The sequence below is a fragment of the Oryctolagus cuniculus genome, chromosome 1, assembly GCF_051225735.1.
Source record: "Oryctolagus cuniculus isolate XC-2025 breed Fujian yellow rabbit chromosome 1, ASM5122573v1, whole genome shotgun sequence".
Taxonomy (NCBI): domain Eukaryota; kingdom Metazoa; phylum Chordata; class Mammalia; order Lagomorpha; family Leporidae; genus Oryctolagus; species Oryctolagus cuniculus.
This window is the reverse complement of record NC_142867.1, coordinates 69,090,349-69,117,285: the sequence shown is the minus strand read 5'-3', so window position 1 is coordinate 69,117,285 and position 26,937 is coordinate 69,090,349. Positions and strand designations below refer to the sequence as shown.

Genomic DNA, 26,937 nt, shown 5'->3' with positions numbered 1-26,937 from the left:
CTTGACATTCTTTTTTACTGTGTTGTAGCTTTCAGAGTAATTGATTCCTTAAAGGATGAATAACTTTAGAAAAACTGGTGGGAGCAGGAAAAGGCATCCCATAGGCTTGTGTGGTGGCGCAGCCAGCTGTTCCAGCTGCTCTGCTTCTTATGCAGTTCCCTGCTAAAGCGCCTGGAAAGGCAGCAGATGGCGGCTCAAGTGTTTGGACCCTGCTACCCAAGTGGGAGATCCGGATGGAGTTCAGTGTTTCTGGCTTCAGCATGGCCCAGACCCCCAGACCTGGATGCTGTGGAAACTTGGGGAGTGAATCAGTGGATGGGAGATCTCTGTTTCTCCTTCAGGCTCTCTCTCTGACTTTCATTTACATAAATACTTAGGGCGAAAAGAAAAGAAAGACAAGGCACCACAGGGCAGGGGAGGAATATCGCAAGCTTGAACAAAGGCAAGGCACAGAAATAGCAAACACTGGGAACAGCAACAGACGACGGGACTGGCGGCTTAGCCTCTTTCCCTTATTTCGTGACCCAAAACTCTTATGGGGCTCCAAGTTGTGTTTCCAGCCTCGGTCGCCCCGCCCCGTTCCTTTAACTTGTATTTTCTTCCACCGCTTTGCTCTGCGCCAGTCTCTCCGTCACTCGGAGACCACCAGCGGGCTTCCGAAAGGGCTGATTGGCTCAGCCTCCTTTTCAGTCCCGCCTCCTTCGGCCTGAGGCCCCGCCCCCTGCGCGCTACGCTCTCGGTTTTTTCGTTCTTCCGGCGCAGGCGTCATCAGCGGCCCAGTCTGGCGCTACAGCTGTCGAGCAGCAGGAAGCGGCCTCTCTTTCCTCAGATCCCGCTGCCTTGTGGGATCGCGGCGGGTTCCTCTCGTCCAGAAGGGTTTCCGGGTTTCTCCAGCCCCGCATCTGTCGCTGAGTACGGAAGCTGAAAGGGTCCGCGGGCAGCATGGCGGCGCACCTCAAAAAGCGGGTGTATGAGGAGTTCACTAAAGTTGTTCAGGTAAGTCCTGGCAGGAAGGGTCCCGGTAGCCGTCGAGGGTGGGGAAGCCATCCGGGCCTCAGGCAATCTGCCCGAAGAGGCGCCAGGAGTCTGTGTGGAGTGCCGACGACTTGATAGGCTGAGACTGCACGGTAGTGGGCGTGTTAGTTTGCAGTCGCTGTTGTTATCAGCATGTGTAACCGGACATGTTTCTTAGAAGAAACAGATCATGCTTTACAGTTTACAGAACTCTCCTGTTATTTCTTTCCCACACAGCCTAGCTAGATGGGGTTACGTTAGCATCCTCGGTGGACATTGCGGCTAACGGACGGGTGCAAAGCCGCTTCCACAGAAGCGCCCAGGGGAAAGTTGGGCTGTAAGCAAAGCTCTAAGGGGCTGGAAAAGGGGTCTGTAGAGTTCCTCACGGTCGGATAAGAGCAGGCGAGGGTGACAGGCATCGTCTTCACTGGGAGGGAGCTGTTACCTGGGAAGGAGGGCAGTGCCCTCGTCCCTTTGGAGTTCTCAGTGACTCTCCATGGGTCTCCACACGGATATCGCTAAAGTAGAGGCTGGTGCCGAGGCATCCTTGTGTCCTACTTCTCCAGTCACCCGAGGATTTTGTTAGACTATACATGCTATTAAGTCAATCATTTGGGGGAGTGAGGCAGGACTTTGCATTTCTGACAAGCCCCCAACTCGTGCGGGAGGATCAGCAGCATCCTTAGGGCTTTAGGTTTGTAGACTAGCAAAGTGTAGACCATCCAGCAGGAAGTTGATCCCTCTATTTTTTTTTTTAAGATTTTATTTATTTATTTGAGAGGTAGAGTTACAGTCAGAGGGAAAGACAGAGAGAAAGGTCTTCTGTCTCTGGTTCATTCCGCAAACGGCAGCATGTGGCTAGAGCTAGGCTGATCTGAAGCCAGGAGTCAGGAGCTTCTTGCCAGTCTCCCACATGCCTGCAGGGGCCCAATGACTTGGGCCATCCTCTATTGCTTTCCCAGGCCACAGCAGAGAGCTGGATCAGAAGAGGGGTAGCCAGAACATGAACCGGTGCCCATAGGGGATGCCAACGCACAGGCATAGGCTTAGTCTACTACACAACATCACCCGTCCCACAGTGACCACACTAATTCAATTCTTTTCTAAGATTTTTATTTGAGAGGTAGAGTTACAGACAGTGAGAGGGAAAGACAGAGATCTGCTGGTTCACTCTGCAAATGGCCGCGATCGCCGGATCTGGGCCGATTTGGAGCTAGGAGCCAGGAGCTTCTTCTGGTGCAGGTGCCCAAGCACTTGGGCCATCTTCTACTGCTTTCTCAGGCCATAGCAAAGAGCTGAATTGGAACAGGAACAGCAGGGACTAGAACCGGCGCACTGCAGGCAGAGGATTAATCTGTGCCACAGTACTGCCCCATCCATACTTCTAATAAAGGCAGAGTAGTTGAGGTAAAGATAGTTAACTGGAATGAGGGTAAAATTTTTTTCTTCAGTGTAAATTACAGTTTCCATCAGTTTTAATTTTCTGATAAAGCTAGATGAAACTCATGGATGCCTCGGCCATCTCAGTATATTTCTAGAATTGTTATTTTTTTTTTTAAGATTTATTTTATTTATTTGAAAGTCAGTTAGAGAGAGGAAGAGAAAGAAGTAAGAGATGTTTCAGCCACTGGTTCACTTCCCAGATGGCCACAATGGCTGGAACTACGTTAAGCTGAAGCCAGGAACCAAGAGCTTCCTTTGGGTCTCCCCCATGGGTGTCAGGGACCCAAGCACTTGGATCATCTTCTGTTGCTTTCCAAGGCACATTAGCCAAGAGCTGGATCAGAATTGGAGCAACCAGGACTCAAACTGGCACTCACATGGGATCCCAGCATCACAGGAGGTGGCTTATTTAACCTGCTACCGCGTGGTGCTGGTACTGCATTTATTTTCTAATAAAGAATTAAGTAGATCATTAATGTGACCCCTTAACCCCAAAGCTGCAACAATCCTCAGAGAAAGAAGCTGAGACTTGGAGAAATTCAGTGGCTAAACTTGTAGGAGCTAGGGAAAGACGGAATTATGACTCATGGCCTTGTCTTCAATGGAGTGCTTTTTTTCCAGTCTACATTACTGCTTTTTCCTAAGGTTAATTCTGTTAGCTAAGTGGATGATTTGTTATAAGGGAAAATTATTTCCATCAAGGAGGCAAAATTAAATTTGCAGGCTCTTTGTTTTCACGTTTTATCTCTACATCCCCTTACAGCAACAACAGGAGGAAATTGCGACTAAGAAACTCCGACTGACAAAACCCAGTAAATCCGCAGCACTCCACATAGACCTGTGTAAGGCCACCTCCCCTGCAGATGCTTTGCAGTACCTCCTGCAGTTTGCCAGGAAGCCTGTTGAGGCAGAAAGTGTGGAGGGAGTGGTCAGGATTCTCTTGGAACATTATTACAAGGTAAGAAGATCTCGTGGACCTGTTGGGAGTGTGTGTATGAGTTGTGTTGTGTCTGCACATTGCCTTAATCCTGAAAATAAGTAAGAAATAAGTAAGCTTTTACTGAGTGTTTTCTCTGTGCTGGTACTGAATTCAGAGATTAAAAAAACAAAAGCAGCATGTTCTGTCCTCATGTTCTGTCCTCAGAAGCTTACTAAATGGAGACAGACATGTAAACAATAAGGTGTGTCGTGTCAATGAAGGTATCGTCAGTGTAATATGTACAGAGTGCAGTGGGAGCACAAAGGAGGAGTAAACATCATCTACAACCTTTCTGTTACTGTGATGTCTCTGGAATGTAGCCCTTCTTCATCCTGCTATTCCTATCCTAATTCAGGGTCCCCATATGTAACTGAAATAACCCTCATTTTTTCTTTTTAAAACGTTATGTATTTAATTATTTTCATTTTATTTGAAAGGCTGAGAGAGAAAGAAGAGAGACAGATAGAGATCTTCCATCCTTTGGTTCTTTCCCCAAATACCTGCCGTGGCTGGTCCACACCTAAGTCAGGAGCCCAGAGCTCTGCATTGGGGGAGGCACGCAAGTACTTGAGCTGTCATCTGCTGCCTCCCAGGGTGAGCATTAGCAGAATGCTGGATAGGAAGTGGAGAAGCCAGGGCTTGAACCAGGCACTTCTGTATGGGATGTGGGCTTCCCAAGCAGTGATTTTGCTTTGTCACATACCCTCTTTTTTTTTTTTTTGAGTGGCAGAGAGGCAGAGGCAGATCACACATACACACACACACACACACACTCACATACTCACACAGTCACACACACTCGGGGCTCCCATCTCACATGCCCACAGCAGCTCCTGCATGGGTCTGATGCCAGAAGCCACCAACCCAACCTAGGTCTTCCATGTAGGTGGCAAGGATCCAACCCCCTTCAGCAGTCACTGCTGCCTCCCAGGGTCCATACCAGCAGGAACTGGAGTCAGGAGCTAGAGGTGAGCATTGAACCCAGGCACTCTGATATGGGATATTGACATTTCACCTGGCATCCTAACCTCTAGGTGGAATGGCAGGCCCTGGTCTTTTTTTTTTTTTTTTTTGTTTAGTTTATTTGAAAGGCAAAGTGACAGAGAAGGAAAGAGAGAAGAGAGCTTCTATCCGCTGATTCACTCAAAACGGCTGCAATAGTTGGGGCTGATCCAGGTTGAATCCAGAAGCCCAGAGCTCCATCTGGGTCTCCCATGTGGTGGGCAGGAGCCTGAGCACTGGAATACTGGAACCATCTTCTGTTGCCTTCCCAGACAGATTATCAGGGAGCTACGTCAGAAGCAAAGCTAGGTGGGACTCAGCTGGCACTCCAGTACAGGATGTTGGCATTATAGGCTGCAACTTAGTTTGCTGTGCTACAGTACTGTTCCTCCCCCCCACCCCCGTCTTTTATTAAACTTTAGAACAATTTCCATTATTTTGGTGATGTTGATCTGATGAAGAAACTAGGTTACTTGTTGATAAAACGTCTTGTTTTCTGGATTTGTTACAACCTTTGGAGCTTAACATTATTCTATTCCATGTGTTTGTTATGGATGGAAGTTAGATCTGGAGACTTTGTTAGATTTAGTATAAGCATAATTTTTGGGAATTTTAAATATTTTATAGCAGATGATTTCTACTTCATATGCACCTTTCAGGATGCATGCTATATGTTTAAAATATTTTTTTAAGATTTGTGTTATTTATTTGAAAGGCAGAATGACAGAGAGGGACAGAGTAAGAAAGAGATCTTCCATCCACTGGACCAAAATGGCCCAATATGGCCTCAACACCCAGGGTAGGACCAGGCTGAAGCCAGGAGCCTGTAATTCAAACTGAGTGTCCCATGGGAGTCACAGGGGCCCAAGTTCTTTGGCCATCCTCTGCTGCTTTCCCAGGTACACTGGCAAGGAGCTGGAAGCAGAGCAGCAGGGACTCAAGACAGCATTCCAACATGGATTGCTGGCTTTGTAGGTTGTGGCTTAACCTGCTGTGCCACAATGCTGGTTCCTTTTGGAAAAAAAAAAAAATTTGTGAACATTTTTTTTAGATGGCTATTTGTTTATATACATTTACTTGAAAAGCAGATTGACAGAAAAAGAGAGATCTTCAATCCACTTCCCAAATGACCTAGATACTTAGGGCTGGGCCTGGCCAAAGCCAGGAGCCTGAAACTCTAACCAGGTCTTCCACATGGGTAACAGGGGCCCAAGCCTTTGAGCCATCATCCACTGCCTCCCAGGATGTATAAGCAGGAAGTTAGATCAGAAATGGAGTAGCTAGAACTTGAACTGGCCCTCCAACCTGAGATGAGGGTGTTCCAAGAGGTGACTCAGTCTGCTGCACCACAATACCTCCTTCTGCATGCAAAGCCTTGATTTCTCATTTTGCAAGAGCTTCGCACTTTTCCCCTTCAGTCCCTCTAAACTGTTTAAAGCACTTATTCCCTTTACCTTTTATGTATGACATATGCTTGACAGAGAAAGTCCTGTCCTTTACATATATAATGCTTGAGTTTATACAGAATGCTTGCAGTTTTCCAAAAACCTGTGTGTTCAGAAATCATTGTCTTTTCTCATGCTATTTTCTTTTTCTAGAAGGCTTCTTCTGGCTACCCTGTGATCTGGTTAGCCATTTTCTCTGCTAAGCATATTCCATCCTCAGAGTCTGTCTGTTTATGTTTTCTTCTGCCTAGAACACTCCTCAGGTATTCTCGTGTTTGTGTCCCACATGTCATTCAAATTTTTGTTCCAACGTCACCGCTTCATTGAGGCCTTCCTTTACTGCTGTGGTTTTTTACTGGAATGACCTAACCCACCACAGTACGTCCTAACTCCTTGCCTTGATTTTGTTTTCTAGTACTTCTAATTGCCTATATAATTTGTTATAGTCCTGTTCTGTTTCCCTGTAGTAGAACAAAAGCTTTTATCGGGGCTGGCACTGTGGTATAGTGAGCTAATCTTCCGCCTGCGGTACTGGCATCCCTTGTGGGTGCCAGTTCGTGTCCTGGCTGCTCTTTTTCTGATCTAGCTCTCTGCTAATGGCTTGGGAAAGCAGTGAAAGATGGTCCAAGTGCTTGGGCCCCTGCATCCACGTGGGAGACCGGAAAGAAGCTCCTGGCTCCTGACTTTGGATGGCCAAGCCCCAACCTTTGCAGCCATTTGGGGAGTGAACCAGTGGATGGAAGACCTTTCTCTGGTTAAGAATGCCTGGGATAGTTGGGTCATATGGTAGATTTATTTTTAGTTTCAAGGAACTTTCATACTGTTTTCCATAATGGCTATATAAATATGCATTCCCACCAACAGAGTACAAGGGTTTCCTTCTTTCCACATCCTTGCCAGCGTTTGTTTTTCTTTTTCTTTTTTTTTTTTTTAAATCATAGATATTCTAACTGGAGTGAGTTGATATCTCACTTCAGTTTTGATTTATATGGGATGCTGGCACTGCAGGTGATGGCTTTACCCATTATGCCACAACACTGGCCCCCAAAAGCTTATTTCAAGCAGGGAGTTTTGATTTTTTTGTATTGCCTTAATGGGGAGGGTATGTAGCTTAACCGTTAAGACATGGTTAAGAATGCCTGTATCCTGTATCTGATTACCTGTGTTTGGTTCCTCATGCTAGCTCCTGACTCTAGCTTCTTGCTAACGCAGACCCTGGGAAGCAGTGATAGTGGCTCAAGTATTTGGGTTCCTGCCACCCACTTGCTCATCTGTCTCCTGTATTTCCTGTGAACTGGAAGTTAGATCTAAAGACCTTGTTAGACTTAGGGAGATCTGGGAAAGCAGTGGATAATGGCCCAAGTACTTGGATACCTGCCACCAACATGGGAGACCCAGATGTAGTTGTGTACTCCTGGCTTCAACCTGGCCCAGCCCTGGCTGTGGTGGTCATTTGAGGACTGAACCAGGAGAGAGAATCTCTTTCTCTGTGCCTCTCACTCTGCCATTCAAATAATTTAAAAAAAATTTTTTAAAGATTTATTTTAAAGGCAGAATGAGAGAGAGAGAGAGAAAGAAAGAAACTGCCACCCATTGGATTACTCCACAAATGGGTGCAATGGCCAGGGCTGGGCCAGGAGCGAGGAACTTCATCTGGGCCTCCCAACATGGACGCAGGGGCCCCAGGACTTCAATCATACTCTGCTGCTTTCCTATGCACATTAGCAGGAAGCTGGATTGGAAGTGGAGTAGCTAGGACTCAAACCTGCGCCCATATGGGATGCTGGCATTGCAGTCAGCTGCTTAACCTGTTATGCCACAATGTCACCCCCACCCTCTAGTTTTTTTTGAACAACTTTTCTCTCATAACCTCTTATTTTTTTTTAAAGCTTTATTTATTTATTTGAAAGTCAGAGTTACACAGAAAGAGAAGGAGAGGCAGAGAGTGAGAGATCTTCCATCTGCTGGTTCACTCCCCAGTTGGCTGCAATGGCTGGAGCTGTGCCGCTCTGAAGCCAGGAGCCAGGAGCTTCTTCCAGGCCTCTCACGTGGGTGCAGAGGCCCAAGCACTTGGGCCATCTTCTATGGCTTTCCCAGGCCACAGCAGAGAGCTGGATTGAAAGTGGAGTAGCCGGGACCCAAACCAGTACCCATTTGGAATGCTGGCACTGCAGGTGATGGCTTTACCCGTTATGTCAAAGTATTGGCCTCTCTCGTAACCTCTTAACTTCACTATTTTTGTTAGGATTGGCACGAGCAACTCCATTTTGATTCCTGTATTCAAATTTCTTTCACATCCGTTTGTTTTAGACATGGCACTCTGGGGGAAGTATGAAGGTTGGAAGAACTGGATGAGAGCAAAAATGCAGTTAGGGGTGACCATCTAAGAGACTAGTGTGGAGAAAGGGGATGAAAACCTGAACCGGGACAATTTTAATTGTTGAGAAGAGCAGTTCTTAAAGAGGGCTTACCTGGAGGTTTGTAACTTAGACGTGAATGAGTCGTAAATGAGTCTCAGTAGGAGGGCCAGAGTATTATTTCAGGAAGTTGAACTTGAGTATGGATGAGTAATTGTACTAGGTCACATACTTTTACTCCTTGCCTACCACTTTTTTCTCCATTTTTAAAATTGTGGTAGATAACATTCAATGTAGCTTTTTTTTTTATCTTGACCAATTTTAGTGTAGTTTAATGGTGTTAACATTAATATTGTGCCACTGTCACCACCATCCGTCTCCAGAACTCTTTTCATCTTCAAAACTAGAATTTTACTCATTAAATAATAGTCCTTCCCTAGCCTTTGGCAGCCACAGTTCCTTGACTGTATGATTTTGACTATTCTAAGTATGTCAAATAAGTGGAATGGTACAATGTTTGTTTTTTTGTCTCTGGCTTATTTCACTTAACATCATATCCTGCAGGTTTATCCACATTGTAGCATATGTCAGAATTTCCTTTTTTCAAAAAGGACTAGATAGTGTTCCATAATGTGTTCATAGCAAATTTTGCTTATCATTCATGTGTCAATGGATACTTGGGTTACTTCCCATGTTTTAACTATTTAATGCTGCTATGAGTATAGGTATACAAATAATTCTTTAAGAGTCTGCTTCCAATTCTTTTTTTAAGATTTTATTAGAAAGGCAGAGTTAGAGAGAGAGAGGGAGGGAGGGAGAGAGAGATATCTTCCATCCACTGGTTCACTCACCAAATGGCCATATGGCCAGGGCTGGGCCAATCTGAAGCCAAGAGCCAGGAGCTTCATCTGGGTCTCCCATTTGGGTGCAGGGGTCCAGGGACTTGGGCCATCTTCCATTGCTTTCCCAATTGAGTTATCAGGGAGCTGCATTGGAAGCAAAGCAGCTGGGACTCCAACCACTGCCCATATGGTATGCTGGTGTTGCAGGTGGTGGCTTTACCCACTATGCCAAATGGTGGCCCCCTGTTTCCAATTCTTTTTTTTTTTTTTTTTTTTTTTAAGATTTACTTATTTATTTGAAAGAGTTACACAGAGAGAGAAGGAGAGGCAGAGAGAGAGGTCTTCCATCCACTGGTTCACTACCCAAATGGCCGCAACAGCTGGAGCTGCGTAGATGCCCAAAATGGAGTTACTGGATCATATGGTGATCCTGTTTTTAATTTTATGAGGGACCATCCTACAGTTTTCTCTAGTGGCTTTACTATTTTACGTTCCTGCCAAGTATACAGAGTTCCAGTTTCTCCGTGTCTTTACCTATACTTGTTTAATTTTTTAAAAAGACTTATTTATTTGAAAGTTAGCATTACAGAGAGAGAGGGGGAGGCAGAGAGAGTGTGATCTTCGATTTGCTGGTTCACTCTCCAGTGGCTGTCATGGCAAGGTCTGGGCTAGGCCAAAGCCAGGAGCCAGGAGCTTCATCCAGGTCTTGGCAGGGGCCCAAGCACTTGAACTATCTTTTGTTGTTATTCCCAGGCCATTAACAGGGAGCCGGTTTGGAAGTGAAGTAGCCTGGACATGAACTAGCACCTGTATAGGATGCTGGCATCACAGGTGGATACATTATGTGCTATGCCACAACACTGACCCCTGTTTCCTGTTTTTTTTATTTATTTATTTATTTATTTATTTATTTATTTATTTTTATAGTAACCATCCTTAATAGGTGTGAGATTGTATCTCCTTGTGGTTTTCAAAAAAAAAAAAAGTTTAAATTAATTAACTAATTTTAGATATGGAGAGAGAGAGGAAGCTCCCCTCTACTGGTTTTCTCCTCAATGTCTGCAGCAGCCAGGGCTGGGCCTGGGCTGAGTTGGGAACTCAGTCCAGGTCTCCTATTTGGGAAACAGTAGCTCAACCATTTGAACCATCACTTGCTCCCTCCCAGGGTCTTCATTAGCAGGAAGCTAAAGTCAGAGAAAGCAGAGACTCAAACCTAGGCACTCTGATGAGGGATGATGGCATTCCAACCAGTGGCTTAACTGCTAGGCTTAAGGAAGACCTTGTAGTTTTGATTTGTATTTCTCTAATGATTAATGATGTGGAACATTTTTTCATATGTTTATTTGGATTTTTTGTATATCTTTGGGGAAATACCTATTCATATCTTTTTTTTTTAAAGATTTATTTATTTGAAAGGCAGAGTCATAGAGAGGCAAAGAGAGAGAGAGTTTTTTTTTAAAGATTTATTTTATTTATTTGAAAGTCAAAGTTAACACACAGAGAGAAGGAGAGGCAGAGAGAGAGAGAGGTCTTCCATCCGCTGGTTCACTCCCCAATTGGCTGCAACGGCCAGAGCTGCACCAATCCGAAGCTAGGAGCCAGGAGCTTCTTCCGGGTCTCCTATGCCACTGCAGGGGCCCAAGGACTTGGGCCTTCTTCTACTGCTATCCCAGGCCATAGCAGAGAGCTGGATTGGAAGAGGAGCAGCCAAGGCTAGAACCGGCGCCCATATGGGATGCCAGTGCTTCAGGCCAGGGTGTTAACCCACTGCATCACAATGCTGGTCCTGAGAGAGAGGTCTTTCATCCACTGGTTATCTCCCCAGATGGTCGCAATGGCTGGAGCTACGCTAATCTGAAGCCAGGAGCCAGCAGCTTCTTCCGGGTCTCCCACGTGGATGCAGGGGCCTAAGGATTTGGGCCATTTTCCACTGCTTTCCCAGCTGATAGCAGAGAGCTGGATCAGAAGTGGAGCACTCATTTCGGATGCTGGCACTGCAGGCGGCAGCTTTACTCACTATACCACAGCGCTGGCCCCTCCTATTCATATCTTCTGCTTGCATTTTTGTTGTGTTTCAGCAGTTCTCAATATATTCTGGTATTTTCAAATCAAGATCCTAACTTCATCATTTAAAGAAGTAGAAGATAATAAGCTAAACCCAAAGTTCATAGAAGGAAGGAGATAATTACTCTAGATCTGATGTTTGTCTGACTTACTTTTTTTTTTTTAAGAGGATGCCTTTTTTTTTTTTTTTTGACGGGCAGAGTGGACAGTGAGAGAGAGAGAGACAGAGAGAAAGTTCTTCCTTTTTGCCGTTGGTTCACCCTCCAATGGCCGCATCGCGCTGATCCGAAGGCAGGAGCCAGGTGCTTCTGCTGGTCTCCCATGCGGGTGCAGGGCCCAAGCACTTGGGCCATCCTCCACTGCACTCCCTGGCCACAGCAGAGAGCTGGCCTGGAAGAGGGGCAACCGGGACAGAATCTGGCGCCCCGACTGGGACTAGAACCCGGTGTGCCGGCACCGCAAGGCAGAGGATTCGCCTAGTGAGCCGCGGCGCCGGCCCTGTCTGATTTTCAAGTACTGGCTGTGTTCCTGATTCCAGCTACCTGCTAATGTATGTTCTGGGAAGCAGAAGGTGATGGCTCAAGAAATTGAACCCTGGGTGACGGCAACGTGACGCAGTAGGTTAATTCTCCACCTGCAGTGCCGGCATCCTATATGGTTCTAGTCTCGGCTGCTCCTCTTCTGATCCAGCTCTCTGCTATGGCCTGGAAAAGCAGTAGAAAATGGCCAAGGGCCTCTGCACCCACATGGGAGACCCAGAGGAAGCTCCTGGCTCCTGGCTTCGGATCAGCACAGCTCTGGCTGTTGTGACCATTTGGGGAGTGAACCAGCGGATGGAAGTGCTCTCTCTCTCTCTCTCTCTCCTTCTCACTGTCAGTAACTCTACCTCTCAAATGAATAAATAAAATCTTAAAAAAAAAAAAAAAGAAAGAAATTGAATCCTTGCCACTCATGTGGGTTATCTGGATTGAATTCCCAGATCCTGGTTTTGGCTAGCCCAGTCCTTTCTGTTGTAGGCACTTGGGGAGTAAATTGGTGGATGGAAGATCTCTGTCTGCCTTTCAAAATAAGTAAGAAAGTCAGTGATAGGGCAGCTGTTTGGCCTACTGATTAAGCTACTGGTTAAGATACTTCATCCCATATTGGAGTACCTGGATTTGATGCCTGCTTTGGCTCCTTATTATAGTTTTCTGCTATTGCAGACCATGGGGGATAGTGGATGGTTCAAGTAATTGGGTTCTTGCCACCGTGTAGGAGACCTGGATCAGTTCTAGGCTTCTGGCTTCAGTCTGGCCCAGCCTCAGCTGTTGCGGGCGTTTGTGAAGTAAACCAATAGATGGGAGCTTGCTCTCTCTCTCTCTTTCTGTTCCTTTCTTGCTCTGCATCTGTCTCTCTTTTTGCCTCTTAAAAAGAAAAGAAAAAAATAAGTGATCTCAGGAAGGATTTAAAAAGTTCCCATCTGTGTAGTATTTGGTGTAACATCCTGGATGAGAAAAACTGTCTCCCTTGAAGAATATAAAGTTAATTTTTTAGGAACAAATCCTTGAATCTCTTTTGTGATGTCAATTTTTTATTTATTTCTGTTTGTTGATTAAGAGCTTCAAGATGACAATAGCTTCTTTTGTTTCAGGAAAATGATCCATCTGTGAGACTGAAAATCGCATCCTTGTTGGGTTTATTATCAAAGACCACTGGATTTTCACCAGACTGCATTATGGATGATGCCATAAACATACTACAGAATGAAAGTAAGTTGCAGTTTATAAGCTGCCTAGTCAGAGTAGAAATATTTGGTTCTCTTTTTTTCAAAGATTATTTGAGAGAGTTACAGACAGAGAGGGAGAGACAGAGAGGTCTTCGTCTGTTGGTTCATTCTCCAAATGCGCTCTATGGCTGGAGCTGGGCCCATCTGAAGTCAGGAGCCAGGAGCTTCTTCTGGTTCTTCCACATGGGTGCAGGGACCTGAGCACTTGGGCCATCTTCCACTGCATTCCCAGGCCATTAGCAGGGAAGTGGATCGGAAGTGGAGCAGCCGGGACTGGAACTGGTGCCAATATGAGATGCCAGCACTGCAGGCGGAGGTGTAACCACAGCATTGGCCCCGAAATATTTAGTTTTTTTTTTTTTAATATAGAATTTAAAGCAACATTTTTCTGTGTTGATTTTTATTGAAAAAGAATTTGAGGGTGATTTAATAAAAACATGTACATATGTTTACATTAGCGTTAAAATAACAGTTTTATCTTTTTAAAAAAGGCTTATTTATTTTCATATAATTGAAAGGCAGAGGGACAGAAAGACAGACAAAGAGAGAGTGAGAGATCCTTGATCTCTGTTTCATTTCCCACAAATGCGCACAATAGCCAGGGTGGGTCAAGATGAAGCTAGGAGCCTTGATCTCTTACTGCATCTCCGGCATGGGTGCAAGGGCTCAAGCACTTGAGCTATCTTTTGTTGCTTCCCATGATCTGCATTAGCAGGAAGCTGGAGCATTAGCAGGAACTGGAGCTGGATATGGTATGTGGTATATGATGTGGTATGTGGTGGGCATCTTAACCAGCATCTTAACTGCTAGGCCAAATGCCCACCCTCAGTTTTCTTTTTCTTCTTCTTCTCTCTCTCTCTCTTGTTTTTTTCAAAAGATTTATTTATTTGGAAAGGCAGTGTCAGAGAGGGAAAGACAGAGAGAGAGACAGAGATCGTTCCATCTGCTGTTTCATTTCCCAAATGGCCATAACCGTCAGGCCTGGGCCAGGCTGAAGTCAGGACCCCAGAAGTCCATTTGGGTCTCCCACATGGGTGGCAGGGGCCTAAGAACTTGGGAGGTCCTATGCTGCTTTCTCAGGTGCATTAGCAGGAAGTTTATCAGAAACGGAGAATGGGGACTCAAACTGGCACTCTTATATGTGATGCAAATGTCACAAGGGGATGTCCAACCTGCTACAGCACAACACCAGCTCCAGGAGCACCTAGCATTTGTATAGGACTATGCCCAGTACTGCGGAAGAACTAATTTTTAGAAGCAATCTGTGTAGAAATTATAGTTTTTAGTTGAGTTTTAGGAATTTACCTTTTAGTTGAGGCTGAAATAGTAGAAGTCAGCTGATAAAAATCTACATGTTTGACCCAACTAAATTGGCTTTTATAGTGACCTCTTTTGGAAATGCTACAACTCAGCTTTTTAATCTTCCTTTTCTAGAGTCTCATCAAGTTCTAGCTCAACTGCTGGATACTTTACTTGCGATTGGTACTAAACTGCCAGAGAATCAAGCTGTTCAGATGCGATTGGTTGATGTAGCCTGCAAGGTAAGAATATAATTTATTCTTTTTTGAACAGTTTTTATTATTTGGAAAGATGGTTAGAGTTGTAAAATCTGCTGATAGCCATCCTAAAACTTAACTAAGGTTAATGGTATTAAGAGCTGCCTTTTTTTTTTTTTTTGCCTCTTGATCTTGAGTTAGGAGTAAAGTTAATATTATAAAATGAATTTCCTTATCTTCCTACAAGAAATGATAACTAGCTATTGTGTTTACTGTGCCTAGTAATATACTCTGCTGATTGATCATGTTTTATATTCAATTATAATTTGGCCATCACAATTCCTTAAGAATGTACTGAGGCTGGCGCCACAGCTCACTAGGCTAATCCTCTGCCTTGCGGCGCTGGCACACCGGGTTCTAGTCCCGGTCGGGGCGCCGGATTTTGTCCCGGTTGCCCCTCTTCCAGGCCAGCTCTCTGCTGTGGCCAGGGAAGGCAGTGGAGGATGGCCCAAGTCTTGGGCCCTGCACCCCATGGGAGACCAGGATAAGTACCTGGCTCCTGCCATTGGATCAGCGCAGTGCGCCGGCCACAGCGTGCCGGCCGCGCTGGCCATTGGAGGGTGAACCAATGGCAAAGGAAGACCTTTCTCTCTGTCTCTCTCTCACTGTCCACTCTGCCTGGCAAAAAATTAAAAAAAAAAAAGAATGTACTGATAACCCTGTTTGATAGAGGTGGAATTTGAGGTTTCAGGAGTGCAATTTTTCCAAATCTTCACAGCTAGGAGGTTGCTGAACCAGGTTATAAACTCTGGTTCCTCTGATTCCAAAACATATGTTCTTTTATTATGCCTTGTTGCTTCAGTAAACAGAACACTAGACACAAGCAACTGTTGTCAAAGTTTTTAAGTTCTTTTTTTATCTGATTATAAAAGAAGTATGTGCACATTGATTATACATTTTGATTTAATTTGGGCCTTTAGTTAACCTCCTTTTGTGTATAAGAGCAGACCCTAGAACCTTACAGAATTAGGCTTAGTTGTCATCTTTTAAAAATTTATTTGGGGCCAGTGTTGTGTTGTGATGGGTTAAGCCAACACCTGCAGTGCCAGCATCCTATATTTGGTACTTGTTCAAGTCCTGGTTGCTCCACTTCCGATCCAACTCCCTGCTAATGCGCCTGGAAAAGCAGCTGAAGATGGCCCAACTCCTTGGGCCCCTGCATCTGCGTGGGAGACCCAGATGAAGTTCCTGGCTCCTGGCTTCAGCATTGCTCAGCCCCTGCTATTTTGGCCATTTGGGGAGTGAACCAGCAGATGGAAGATCTCTCTCTCTATCTTTCTCTCTGTGTAACTCTGCCTTTTAAGTAAATTAAAAAAAAAAAAAAGAGAGAGAGAGATTTGGCTCCCAACTCATGTATATTGCAAAATCCTAAGTAAATGGCACTGAACAGCATGGCGTTTGATCCAATTATGGTGTCCAAAGGTGTGGCCTTTGGGAAGTGATTGTATTGAATTAGATTGCTAGGGTGGAGCCCTGGGATGGAATCAAAATCAGTTTGTAAGCAGAGACAGTAGATGCCCAGGTCCCTGTCTGTCTGCATCCTGCTTACTATGTGATCACTCCTCCACCATCCTCCAGCTTTACCAGACACCTGAGCCAAGGGGGCCACCAGTCCAACTTCATCTGCTTCCAATCCAGCTTCCTACTAATGTGCACTCTGGGAGGTATACGACGATGGCTCAAGTACTTGGGTCCCTGCCACCTACATGGGAGACCCAGAGTGAGTTCTAGGATCCAGGCATTCAGATTTGAAATGCAAGTGCCCAAGTGGCACTTAACTTATTATTATTATTATTATTTTTGACAGGCAGAGTGGACAGTGAGAGAGAGAGGGACAGAGAGAAAGGTCTTCCTTTGCCGTTGGGTCACCCTCCAATGGCCGCCCCGGCCGGCGCACCGCGCTGATCCGATGGCAGGAGCCAGGTACTTCTCCTGGTCTCCCATGGGGTGCAGGGCCCAAGGACTTGGGCCATCCTCCACTGCACTCCCTGGCCACAGCAGAGAGCTGGCCTGGAAGAGGGGCAACCGGGACAGAATCCGGCGCCCCGACTGGGACTAGAACCCGGTGTGCCAGCGCCGCAAGGCAGAGGATTAGCCTATTGAGCCGCGGCGCTGGCTGCACTTAACTTCTACACCAAAGGCCTACCCCTTCTTTTAATCTTTTTCATATTTTTACTGTGAGACTATCAGGTATATTTGAATTGTATTAGAGTAGTATATTTATGGAATTAGAAAGCCATTTCAGAGTCGCAGGACAGATTTCGTTTACAGAAAACACAAATATAAACCAAAATCACTTTGACAAAGTACGTTATTAAAAGCCTCAATGAAACAATCTAGAGATTATATATGTGAAAAGCAAGCATATCTCCTGTGTATAAGAATACGTATGAAGTTATGCTTGTGACAGGAGTGCCATACCATGTAAGTTGTTAGGTTTGCAATAATCGTTTCTTAAATTTGCTCTAAATTCACTTTTTACCACATAAATTCACATTCATAAATTCACATCTGCTGGTTTGTTCCACAAATCCCTATACCTGTCAAGATTGGGTAAGGGGCCGGTGCCGCGGTTCAGTAGGCTAATCCTCCGCCTGCAGCACTGGCACACCGGGTTCTAGTCCCGGTTGGGGCGCCGGATTCTGTCCCGGTTGCTCATCTTCCAGTCCATCTCTTTGCCTTGGCCCGGGAAGGCAGTGGAGGATGGCCCAGGTCCTTGGGCCCTGCACCTGCATGGGAGACCAGGAGAAAGCACCTGGCTCCTGGCTTCAGATCAGTGAAGCGTGCTAGCTGTAGCAGCCATTTGGGGGGCAAACTAACGGAAGGAAGACCTTTCTCTCTCTCTCGCTCTCTATCTCTCACTGTCTAACTCTGTCAAAAAAAAAAAAAAAAAAAGAAAAGATTGGGTTAGGCCAAAGCCAGGAGCTAGAAACTCAGTTTGGATCTCCCAGCTGGGTGGTATGGACCCTAGTACTTGTGATATTACCTGCTGTATTAACAGAGTGTGTATTAACAGGAAGGAGAATGAAGAACAGAGTTGGGACTTGAACCCAGGGGCTATACCAAACCCTTGCCCCTATAAACCTTTTTTTTTTTTTTTTAAAGATTTTATTTACTTACTTGACAAGAGTTACAGACAGTGAGAGAGAGAGAGAGACAGAGAGAAAGGTCTTCCTTCCGTTGGTTCACTCTCCAAATGGCCACAGTGCCTGGAGCTGTGCCAATCCGAAGCCAGAAGCCAGGAGCTTCTTCTTGGTCTCCCATGTGGGTACAGGGGCCCAAGCACTTGGGCCATCTTCTACTGCTTTCCCAGGCCACAGCTGGACTGGAAGAGGAGCAACCGGGACTAGAACCGGCACCCATGTGGTATGCCAGCACCACAGGCGGAGGGTTAACCTAGTGCGCCATGGCGCTGGCCCCCCCATAAACATCTTTTAAAAGTTTTTGTTTTGGGGCTGGCACTGTGTGTAGTGGGTAAAGCCTCTGCCTGCAGTGCCAGCATCACATATGGGCGGCTGGTTCAAGTCCTGGCTGCTCCACTTCCGTTCCAGCTCTCTGCTATGGCCTGGGAAAGCAGTAGAAGATGGCCCAAGTCCTTGGGCCCCTGCACCTGCATGGGAGACCCAGAAGAAGCTCCTAGCTCCTGGCTTTGGATTGGCGCAGCTATGACCATTGCAGCCAATTGGGGAGTGAACCAGCGGATGGAAGACCTCTCTCTCTCTTTCTGCCTCTCTTTCTATGTAACTCTGAGTTTGAAATAAGTAAATATTTTAAAAAAATGTAATTTATAAAAAAAGTTTTTCTTTTTTTTTTTGAAGACTTATTTATTTATTTATTTGAAAGGCAGAGTTACACAGAGAGAGGGAATAAGGGAGAGATAAATATCTTCTATATCTTCTATCTGCTGGTTCACTACCCAAATGGCTGTAATAGCCTGGTTTGGACCAGGCCAAAACCAGGAGCCAGGAGCTTCATCCAGGTCTCCCACATGGGTGGCAGGGGCCCAAGAACTTGGGCCATCTTCCGTTGCTTTCCCAGGTGCATTAGCAGGAGCTGGATTGGAAGTGGAGCTGGGAGGTCTTGATCTGGTGCCCATATGGAATGCTAGTGTTGCAGGTGGTGTTTAACCAGCTAAGCCAGAATGCTGGCTCCAAAAGTTGTTTCTAAATAATTTATTTTATTTGCAAAGCAGAATGGTAGAGAGATTGATCTTCCATCCGGTGGTTCACCCCCTAAATGTCTGCAATAGTCAGGGCTAGGCCAGGCTGAAGCCAGGAGCCTGGAACTCAATCCTGGTCTCCCACGTGGGTGTCAGGGGCCAAGCACTTCTGCCATCTTTCGTTGACTTCCAAGGTACACATTAGCAAAAAGCTGGAACAGAAGTGAATGAAGCCAGTATTCATTTAAACCGGGGACACTTCAATATGGAATGCAGGTATCCCAAGCAGTATCTTACCTGCTATGCCAAATGCCTACCCTAAAATGTAGAATTCAGTGACTTAATTACATTCATGTACAACCATCACCACCACACATTCACAGAACTCTTCATTTCGCAAAATTGTAGCTCTATGCCCTTTAAACTGTAACTCCCTATTTCTTGCTTTATTAGTCTCTAGCAACCACAAATCTGTTTTTGGTCTCTATAAATTTGACTTCTGGGGGTATTTCATATAAATGGAGTCTTACAATATTTGTGCTTTTGTGTGAGGCTTATTTTACTTAGCAGCAAGGTTAATCCATGTTGTACCATGTATCTGAAATTTTTTTTTCACTTTTTCTTTATTTGAGAGGTAGAAAATGAAAGACAGAGAGAGTGACTTCCCATCTACTATTCAGGTCCCAAAATTTCCACAACAGCCAGGTCTGGGTTGGGGCCATATCCAGGAGCTGGAAACAAAATGAGGGTTTTTCCATGTGAGTGGCAGGATCCTGGTTATTTGAGCCATCACCTCTATCTCTCCCTCTCAGGCTCTGCATTGACAGTTAAGTAGAATCTGGAAACTGGAGGTAGTAGTTGAACCCTGGCACTCTAATGTGGTATGTGAATGTCTTAACTGCTCCCAGAATTTTAAGAATGAACAATATTCCATTGTATGTATAGACCACATTTTATTTATCCATTCATCTGTTGATGGATCCTTGGGTTGCTTCTACCTCTTGGCTGATAGAAGTACAGCTGCTATAAACATTAGCCTACAAATATCCCTTCTTGTCCTAAATTCTCTTCTTTTGGATATGGGTATGATCTGAATTATATCCCTCTAAAATTCATATGTTGAAGCCCTAGCCTCTCAAGAAACTGTATTTGGAGGTAGGGTCTTTAAGGAGGCAGTTAAGGGGATAGGTTTTGAGACGGTGATTAAGGCATAGTGGTTAAAATGCCACTTGAGATGTTTGCATCCCATATGTGAGTGCCTGGGTTTGAGTTCTGGCTTGAGTTCTTGAGTTCTGGCTTGACAACAGCTTCCTGCTGTTGTACTCCCTGGGAGGTAGCAGATGATGGTCCATGTACTAAGGTCCTTGCCACCCATATGGAGATCCAGATGGAGTTCCTGACTCTTGGCCTCCATCTGGCCCAGTGCCAGCTGAAGTAAAATTGTACAAATGTAAACAGTTTATAACACACTAGGTCATACTCCAGGATATCAAGCTGGTTCTGTGGGAGCTAGGGTTTGTACTGTGTGTGAAGGTCAGTGAAGAGCAATTCACTCCCCTCAGCAGTTCCTTTCCTTTCTCACTTCAAATTCTGCTTTCTGCACCGCACCTCCATGGGGAAGGCCTCTCGTTCCACCACTCAGCCCATCACAGGGACCTCCAGGTCACCACAGGAAGTTATCTCTGTGTTCTCCTTCCTTCATGACCTAAGTTCTCAGCTCTTCCACAATTCAAAGAGACTTCACCTCTGAACATGATGGAGCTGTTACTAAGAGCCTTCTTTTTATTTTTTTATTTTTTTTAAGATTTATTAATTTATTTGAAAGTCAGAGTTACACGGAGAGAGAGGAGACAGAGAGAAAGAGAGGTCTTCCATCTGATGATTCACTCCCCAAATGGCCGCAACAGCTGGAGCTATGCCAATCCGAAGCTGGGAGCCGGGAGCTTCCTCCAGGTCTCCCATGTGGGTGCGGGGTCCCAAGGACTTGGGCCATCTTCTACTGCTTTCCCAGGCCATAGCAGAGAGCTGGATCAGAAGTGGAGCAGCCAGGTCTTGAACTGGCGCCCATATGGGATGCCGGCGCGTCAGGCCAGGATGTTAACCCACTGCACTACAGAGCCGGCCCACTAAGAGCCTTCTGAATAGTCTCAGATTCATCAAACACAAAGCCAAAATTGAATAACTTTCCACCACATTCCCGTTGTTCTGAAAGGAATCTTTAAGTTCTGATTTGTCCACCTCATGAGGCAGGTTGCAAGTTAAGAGCTGGTGACTCTCAGGGTGTCTCACAATTTTGGGGGGTTCAACATCTCCTTGCTCACCAGCTTCATACATAGGTCTGGGTCTCCTCTGGGGAGGAATGTTTACTTGCTGTTCTTGTACTCTTATCCCTCTGAGCCCTCTGCAGTGGGATCTGATGTTCAGGCTTAGATGCTAGATGGGGCTGTGCAGTGCTATCCCAGTGACTTGAATAGTTCCACTAGGTGGAAGGTTCTTACTGGTCACAGAAGCAAAGAAGATGTCCTCAAGTCTTCGTGTACTGTCTGAGCTATGTCTGTAGGGGCCTGAGAAGAATTCTTCTGAGCATTGTCAGTAGTTTTTTCTACTACTTGCTCAGACTTGTCCCCTTGGATTTCAGACATAGGTCCTTGGTCTGACTCTGGTTCAGGATCAGGCTCTAGTTCAGCAACAGGCTCCTCTGGATGTTCTTCCTAGTCACTGCTCACAGTCTAATCTCAGAAAGTTCCTAAATCATCAGGTACCACCTCAAATGTCTGCTGTCTTTATTCAGATTGCTCTACTTCCTTACATTTCTCCTGAGGCTCAGTGACAAAGCCACTGAAGACCTCATTTTGGTAGCTAACCATGACATATGAACGTGGAACTTATTTGCAACAGGAGCCTCAGGAATAAGGATAAATGACCACATGGATTTCCTGGTTAGACATCAGCTCCATCTTCTGGACCACCACAGCGTCATATAGAATGGCATGAGCATCAGCATGGCAGATCTTGATGTGACAGTTGGTGAAGTTTTGTGATATTACTTTTTTTTTTTTTTTGACAGGCAGAGTTAGACAGAGAGACAGAGAGAAAGGTCTTCCTTCCGTTGGTTCACCCCCTAAATGGCCACTATGGCCAGCATGCTGTGCCGATCTGAAGCCAGGAGCCAGGTGCTTCTCCTGGTCTCCCATGCAGGTGCAGGGCTCAAGCACTTGGGCCACCCTCCACTGCCTTCCTGGGCCACAGCAGAGAGCTGGACTGGAAGAGGAGCAACCGGGACAGAATACGGCACCCCAGCTAGGACTAGAACTCGGGGTGCTGGTGCCGCAGGCAGAGGATTAGCCTAGTGAGCCGCGGTGCTGGCCCGTGATATTACTTTCTTATAGGTTGCGTCTGCTGGCTTTACCTTTGAATCCAGTCCCCCAGGGACATAGAAAGAAAGAGTTTGTTCCATAAAATATTTAGCATTTCTGGGGGCTGATTCATCAGTTTGTAATACTGTCTCATAAATTCCCACCCACCCAGCAGGGAACTAGGCTTTTCCATAGCCGTTGTTTTGGTTAGTTCAACCTCCCAAGGTCACATGAGAATAAAATATAGGTTAGACAAGTTGCTCAACACTATGCATTGCACACAAGTGAGTGTTTTAGAAAGAATATTAATTGCTATGACTGCACACTTGGTGCTCCCTTGTTACTGACAGTGCAAGGAAGGTATGACCATTCTGTTTTGAGGATCCAAAGACTCTCATTGTACTCTGACTGCCCTTCTAAATGAAAATCTCCTTCAGATCCAAGCCAGGCTAGACTCCCTGGGCCAGGGGATTAAAGACTCCTGGCACATGAGAGGAGTACACATGAAAAGCCAGCTGGTAAGTTACACTTGTTCCCTGGCCACTGGCTCACTTGAATTTTGAAAATAGCTTGTCAAGTTCACAAGATTAGACAAAGTTTCTTAGATAAAATTGTTTATGGGGCATTCGGTGCAGTGGTTAAGATGTTGCTTGGGATGCTTGAAGCCTATGGTTGGCATAAGTACTTGGGTCCTGCCACCCACAAGGGAGACTTTGATTGAGTCCCCAACTCCTGGCTTCAGCCTGGCCCAGCCCTGGCTGTTGTAGGCATTTGGGGAGTGAAGTAGCCAATGAAAGATCTCTTTCGCTCTTCAAATTAAAAAAAAAAAGTTTCAATTGCTCCAAAAGAGCGATATGAAATAGTGTTTAACTTAAGGAATTTAGTGAAGGTTTTCTGAGGGAACTGATAGTTGAATTTAGGAAATTAAGCAAAAGGGATTTTAAGAGTGGATATGAAAATCATTTTAGGCAAAGGGAGCAGCTTATGCAAATTCCTGACTAGGAGCATACTATATTAAAAGAAGTTACTTTTCAAATAGATAAAAGTTAAACAATAACAACAGAGAGTGCAGTAAGGCCAGAGCAGTGGTTCTCAAAAGTGTGGGCTGATGACTCTTAGGATTTTTAGACTGTGAAGGGGTCTGTGGTATCTTTCCTGTTCAGCTGCTTATCTCTCAGGGACTAGAGTTTCTTCGTATACTTCAGACACAAAGAATTTATCATCTCAGATTGACTACAAAAATAGATATGAATAATTGCAAAGGAATTTGTAAATTTTTTTATTTATTGAAAGAGTTACAGAGAGAGGAGAAGAGACAGACTTAGATAGATCTTCCATCTGTTGGAGTCTCAAATGGCTGCAACGGCTGCTGCTGGGCCAGGCCAAAGCCAGGAGCCCGGAGTTTCCTTTGCATCTCCCATGTGAATGCAGGGGTCCAAGCACTTGGGCCATCATCTTTCTCTACTTTCTCAAATGCAATAGTGGGGATCTGGATCTGAAGTGGAGCAACCGGGTCTCGAACTGGCACCAATAAGGGATGCCAGTGTTGCAGGCTGAGGCTCAGCCTGCCATACCACAATGCTGGCCCCAATAAATTAATAAATATTTAAAATTTTTATTTTAGTTTCTAATGTAAGTAGTACTAATAGATATAAACCACATAAAAGCTCTTTAGAAGTCATTAATTGTTTTTTTAAAAGATTTATTTATTTTATTTGGAAGAGTTACACAGAGAGAGAAGGAGAGGCAGAGAGAGAAGAGAGGGAGAGAGGTCTTCCATCCTATAGTTCACTCTCCATTTGGCCACAATGGCTGGAGCTGGGCCATCTGAAGCCAGGAGCCAGGAGCCAGGAGCTTCTTCCCGGTCTCCCACATGGGTGCAGGGGCCAAAGGACTTGGGCCATCTTCTACTGCTTTCCCAGGCCACAGCAGAGAGCTGGATTGGAAGTGGAGCAGCAGGGACTTGTACCAGCGCCCACATGGGATGCTGACACTGCAGGCAGTGGCCTTACCCGCTATGCCACAGTGCCAGCCCCAAAGTCATTAATTGTTTTTAAGAAAATTTCTTATTTACTTACCTATTTGAAAGGCAGAGAGATGGTGAGAAACACAGATTTCTCATCTGTTATTGACTCCTCAGATGTTTGTAAGAGCTGAGCTTGGGCCAGGTTAAAGCCAGGATTCTGGAATGCAATTCAGGTCTCTCAAGTGGTTGACAGGGACTTGAACCATCATCTGTGCTTGCTGAAATGGACATAAGCAGGAATCTAGAATTGGAAACAGAGCCTGGATTCATATCCAGGCCCTCTGATGTGGGTTTTTGATGTCCCAAGTGACATCTTAATCCCTATGCCAAATACCCACCACAAATTACATTGTTTTTTTTTTTTTTTTTTTTTTTTTTTTTTTTTTTTTTAAGACTTATTTGTTTATTTATTTGAAAACAGAGTGACAGGAGAGTAAGGGAGAGGAACAGATCTTCCAGGGGGTCAGTGCTGTAGCATAGTAGGTTAAGCCTCTATCTGCAGCGCCAGCATTCCATATGGGTGCTGGTTCATGTCCCAGCTGCTCCTCTTCCAATCCAGCTCTCTGCTAAGGGCCTAGGAAAGCAGTGGAAGATGGCCCAAGTCCTTGGGCCCCTGCATCCATGGGGAGACTTAGAGGAAGCTCCTGGCTTCAGATCAGCCCAGCTTTGGCCATTGTGGCAATTTGGGGAGTGAATCAGCGGACGGAAGACTTCTCTCTCTGTCTCTTCCTTTCTGTTTTTGTAACTCTGCCTCTCAAACAGGTAAATAAATCTTTAAGAGAAGTTAATGAGTCAATTAAATTCACTATTTTTTAAAAAAAAAGGAAGATCTTTCACCTGTTGGTTTGTTCCCCAAATGGCCTCAATAGCCTGGGGCTCGTTCCAGACTAAGCCAGAGGCTCAGTATTCTATATGGGTCCCGCACATGGATTGCAGGGACCCAAGTACTTGGGCCATTCTCCGTTGCTTTCCCAAGAACATTAGAGGGGAGCTGGATCAGAATTGTAGCAGCCAGGTTCAGTGCTGTGATATGGAAGCCATCATCTCAGGCAGTGGCTTAACCTCCTGTGCAACAATGCTAACTCCCTGGTTATTATTTTTTACAAATAAGTAATTTGTGGAGAGAAACTTTGAGATTATAAATATTTTCTTCCTCATTAAACTTTTACCCACTGTTTAACAAGTTTTAGTACATCTTTTCTGATTTAGTTTTTATTGTGGTCTTTGTAAAATGGTGATTTTCTGACTCTTATTTTTCTTCTATGTCCATTTGTTGAAGGAGCCTGTCTCCTTCCCTCCCTCTTTACCTGCCTGCCTTTCTCCTATCTTCTGTTTTATTTAGTGTTATAATCTGCTCCTGTCATTTTTGGAAATTAAAATTGTCCCTTTCTAATAATTTTTAAATATGTGAGTAACTAGAACTAACAGAAGCCAGGAACCTGTTAATCCAGGTTTCTCACATGAATACCAGGGACCCATCGACTTGAGCCATCTCCTGTTCTCCCTCAGGAGAATATGCATTAATAGGAAGCAGGGATTGGGAGCAGAGCCAGGTGGGCACTCTGACATGAGATGCCAGAGTCTTTAGTGCTAGGACAAATCCTCACTCCTGTTGTATTCTTTGTAGCACAGTAGGGAGAAAGTTACACTTTTGGGTACTTTCCTGATATTTTTCAAAATTGTCTCATCTGTCTTCTCAGTAATCATTTTGTGATGTTGGATGACTGATCCGCATTTGAGAGATGAAAAGAGTTCACAGATTTGGACAGGAGATTAATATTTTCTTTTGTAGCATCTGCATAAGTGAAATAGTAGTCTTTTGCTTTTCTCTTTATTTTTGACGAATTTTGGAGAACAAAGATGTTGCTGTTTGCCTATAAGGCTTTCTTTCATCCTAAATTATTATTATTTTTTTGAAAGGTAGAAAAAGAGATGTTTCATCAGCTGGTTCACTACCCAAATGCCTATAGCAGTTGGGGCTAGACCAGGGCAAAACCAGGGCTTGAAACTCAGTATGGTTTCCTGCATGGGTGGCAAGGACCCAAGTACTTAAGCCATCACCTGCTGTCTTCTAGGGTGTGCATTGGCAGGGAGCTAGATCAGAAGTGAAGCAGCCGGGGTATGTACTGGAGTCGATGTGGGGTACTTGCGTTACAGGCAGCAGGTTTATCTGCTACATCACAATGCCAGTCCCTGAATTTCTTTTTCAAATTATTTGAGAGACAAAGAGACAGAGAGTGCCTCCATCTGCTGATCCCTTGCCAGATGCCTGCCAATGACTAGGGCTTGGCTAGGCTGAAGCTGGGAGTGGGGAACTCAATCTAGGTGGCTCACTTGGTGGTAGGTACCTAGCTGCTTGAGGGAAATAGGAATCCAGAAGCCTGCTTAGAAATCCACATTGAGGCTGGCGCCGTGGCTCACTAGGCTAATCCTCCACCTTACGGTGCCGGCACACCGGGTTCTAGTCCCGGTTGGGGCGCCGGATTCTGTCCTGGTTGCCCCTCTTCCAGGCCTGCTCTCTGCTGTGGCCAGGGAGTGCAGTGGAGGATGGCCCAGGTGCTTGGGCCCTGCACCCCATGGGAGACCAGGAAAAGCACCTGGCTCCTGGCTCCTGCCATCGGATCAGCGCGGTGCGCCGGCCGCAGCACGCCGGCCGCGGCGGCCATTGGAGGGTGAACCAACGGCAAAGGAAGACCTTTCTCTCTGTCTCTCTCTCTCACTGTCCACTCTGCCTGTCAAAAAAAAAAAAAAAAAATCCACATTGACATTTAAGAATCAATAATTTATATTGGGGAACTGGTGGTGTGGCTTAGTGGGTTACGCCTCTGCGTTGCCATGCCAGTGTCCTGTATCAGCCTGCAGGTTTGAGTCCTGGTTGCTCTACTTTCGATCCATCTTCCTGCTAATGGCCTGGGAAGGCAGTGGAAGA

At 45.4% G+C, this 26,937-nt stretch overlaps 1 protein-coding gene and 1 pseudogene across 5 annotated transcripts in view; one reads left to right on the top strand and one right to left on the bottom strand.

The window, feature by feature from the left end:
- The first annotated feature begins 732 nt into the window (after positions 1–732).
- Positions 733–26,937, top strand: part of INTS4 (integrator complex subunit 4) — a 108,919-nt gene continuing 82,714 nt past the window's right edge. For 3 of the 4 annotated variants that reach the window (XR_016233027.1, XM_002708672.6, XM_089331480.1), the window contains exons 1-4: positions 733–996; positions 3,221–3,415; positions 12,777–12,894; positions 14,346–14,452. Coding sequence is in view for 2 of the 4 variants with exons in the window: in XM_002708672.6 (XP_002708718.1) it covers positions 943–996; positions 3,221–3,415; positions 12,777–12,894; positions 14,346–14,452 (474 nt within the window). In the remaining 2 variants the exon portion in view is untranslated. The remainder of the gene's footprint in view (positions 997–3,220; positions 3,416–12,776; positions 12,895–14,345; positions 14,453–26,937) is intronic. The other variant, XM_089331478.1, reaches the window with a different exon arrangement.
- Positions 20,332–26,753, bottom strand: LOC149128459 (ras GTPase-activating protein-binding protein 1-like; annotated as a pseudogene). Its single transcript, XR_016233037.1, has 3 exons — positions 21,990–26,753; positions 20,761–21,672; positions 20,332–20,401 (listed from the first exon to the last, which is right to left on the bottom strand). The product of XR_016233037.1 is annotated as a ras GTPase-activating protein-binding protein 1-like (transcript).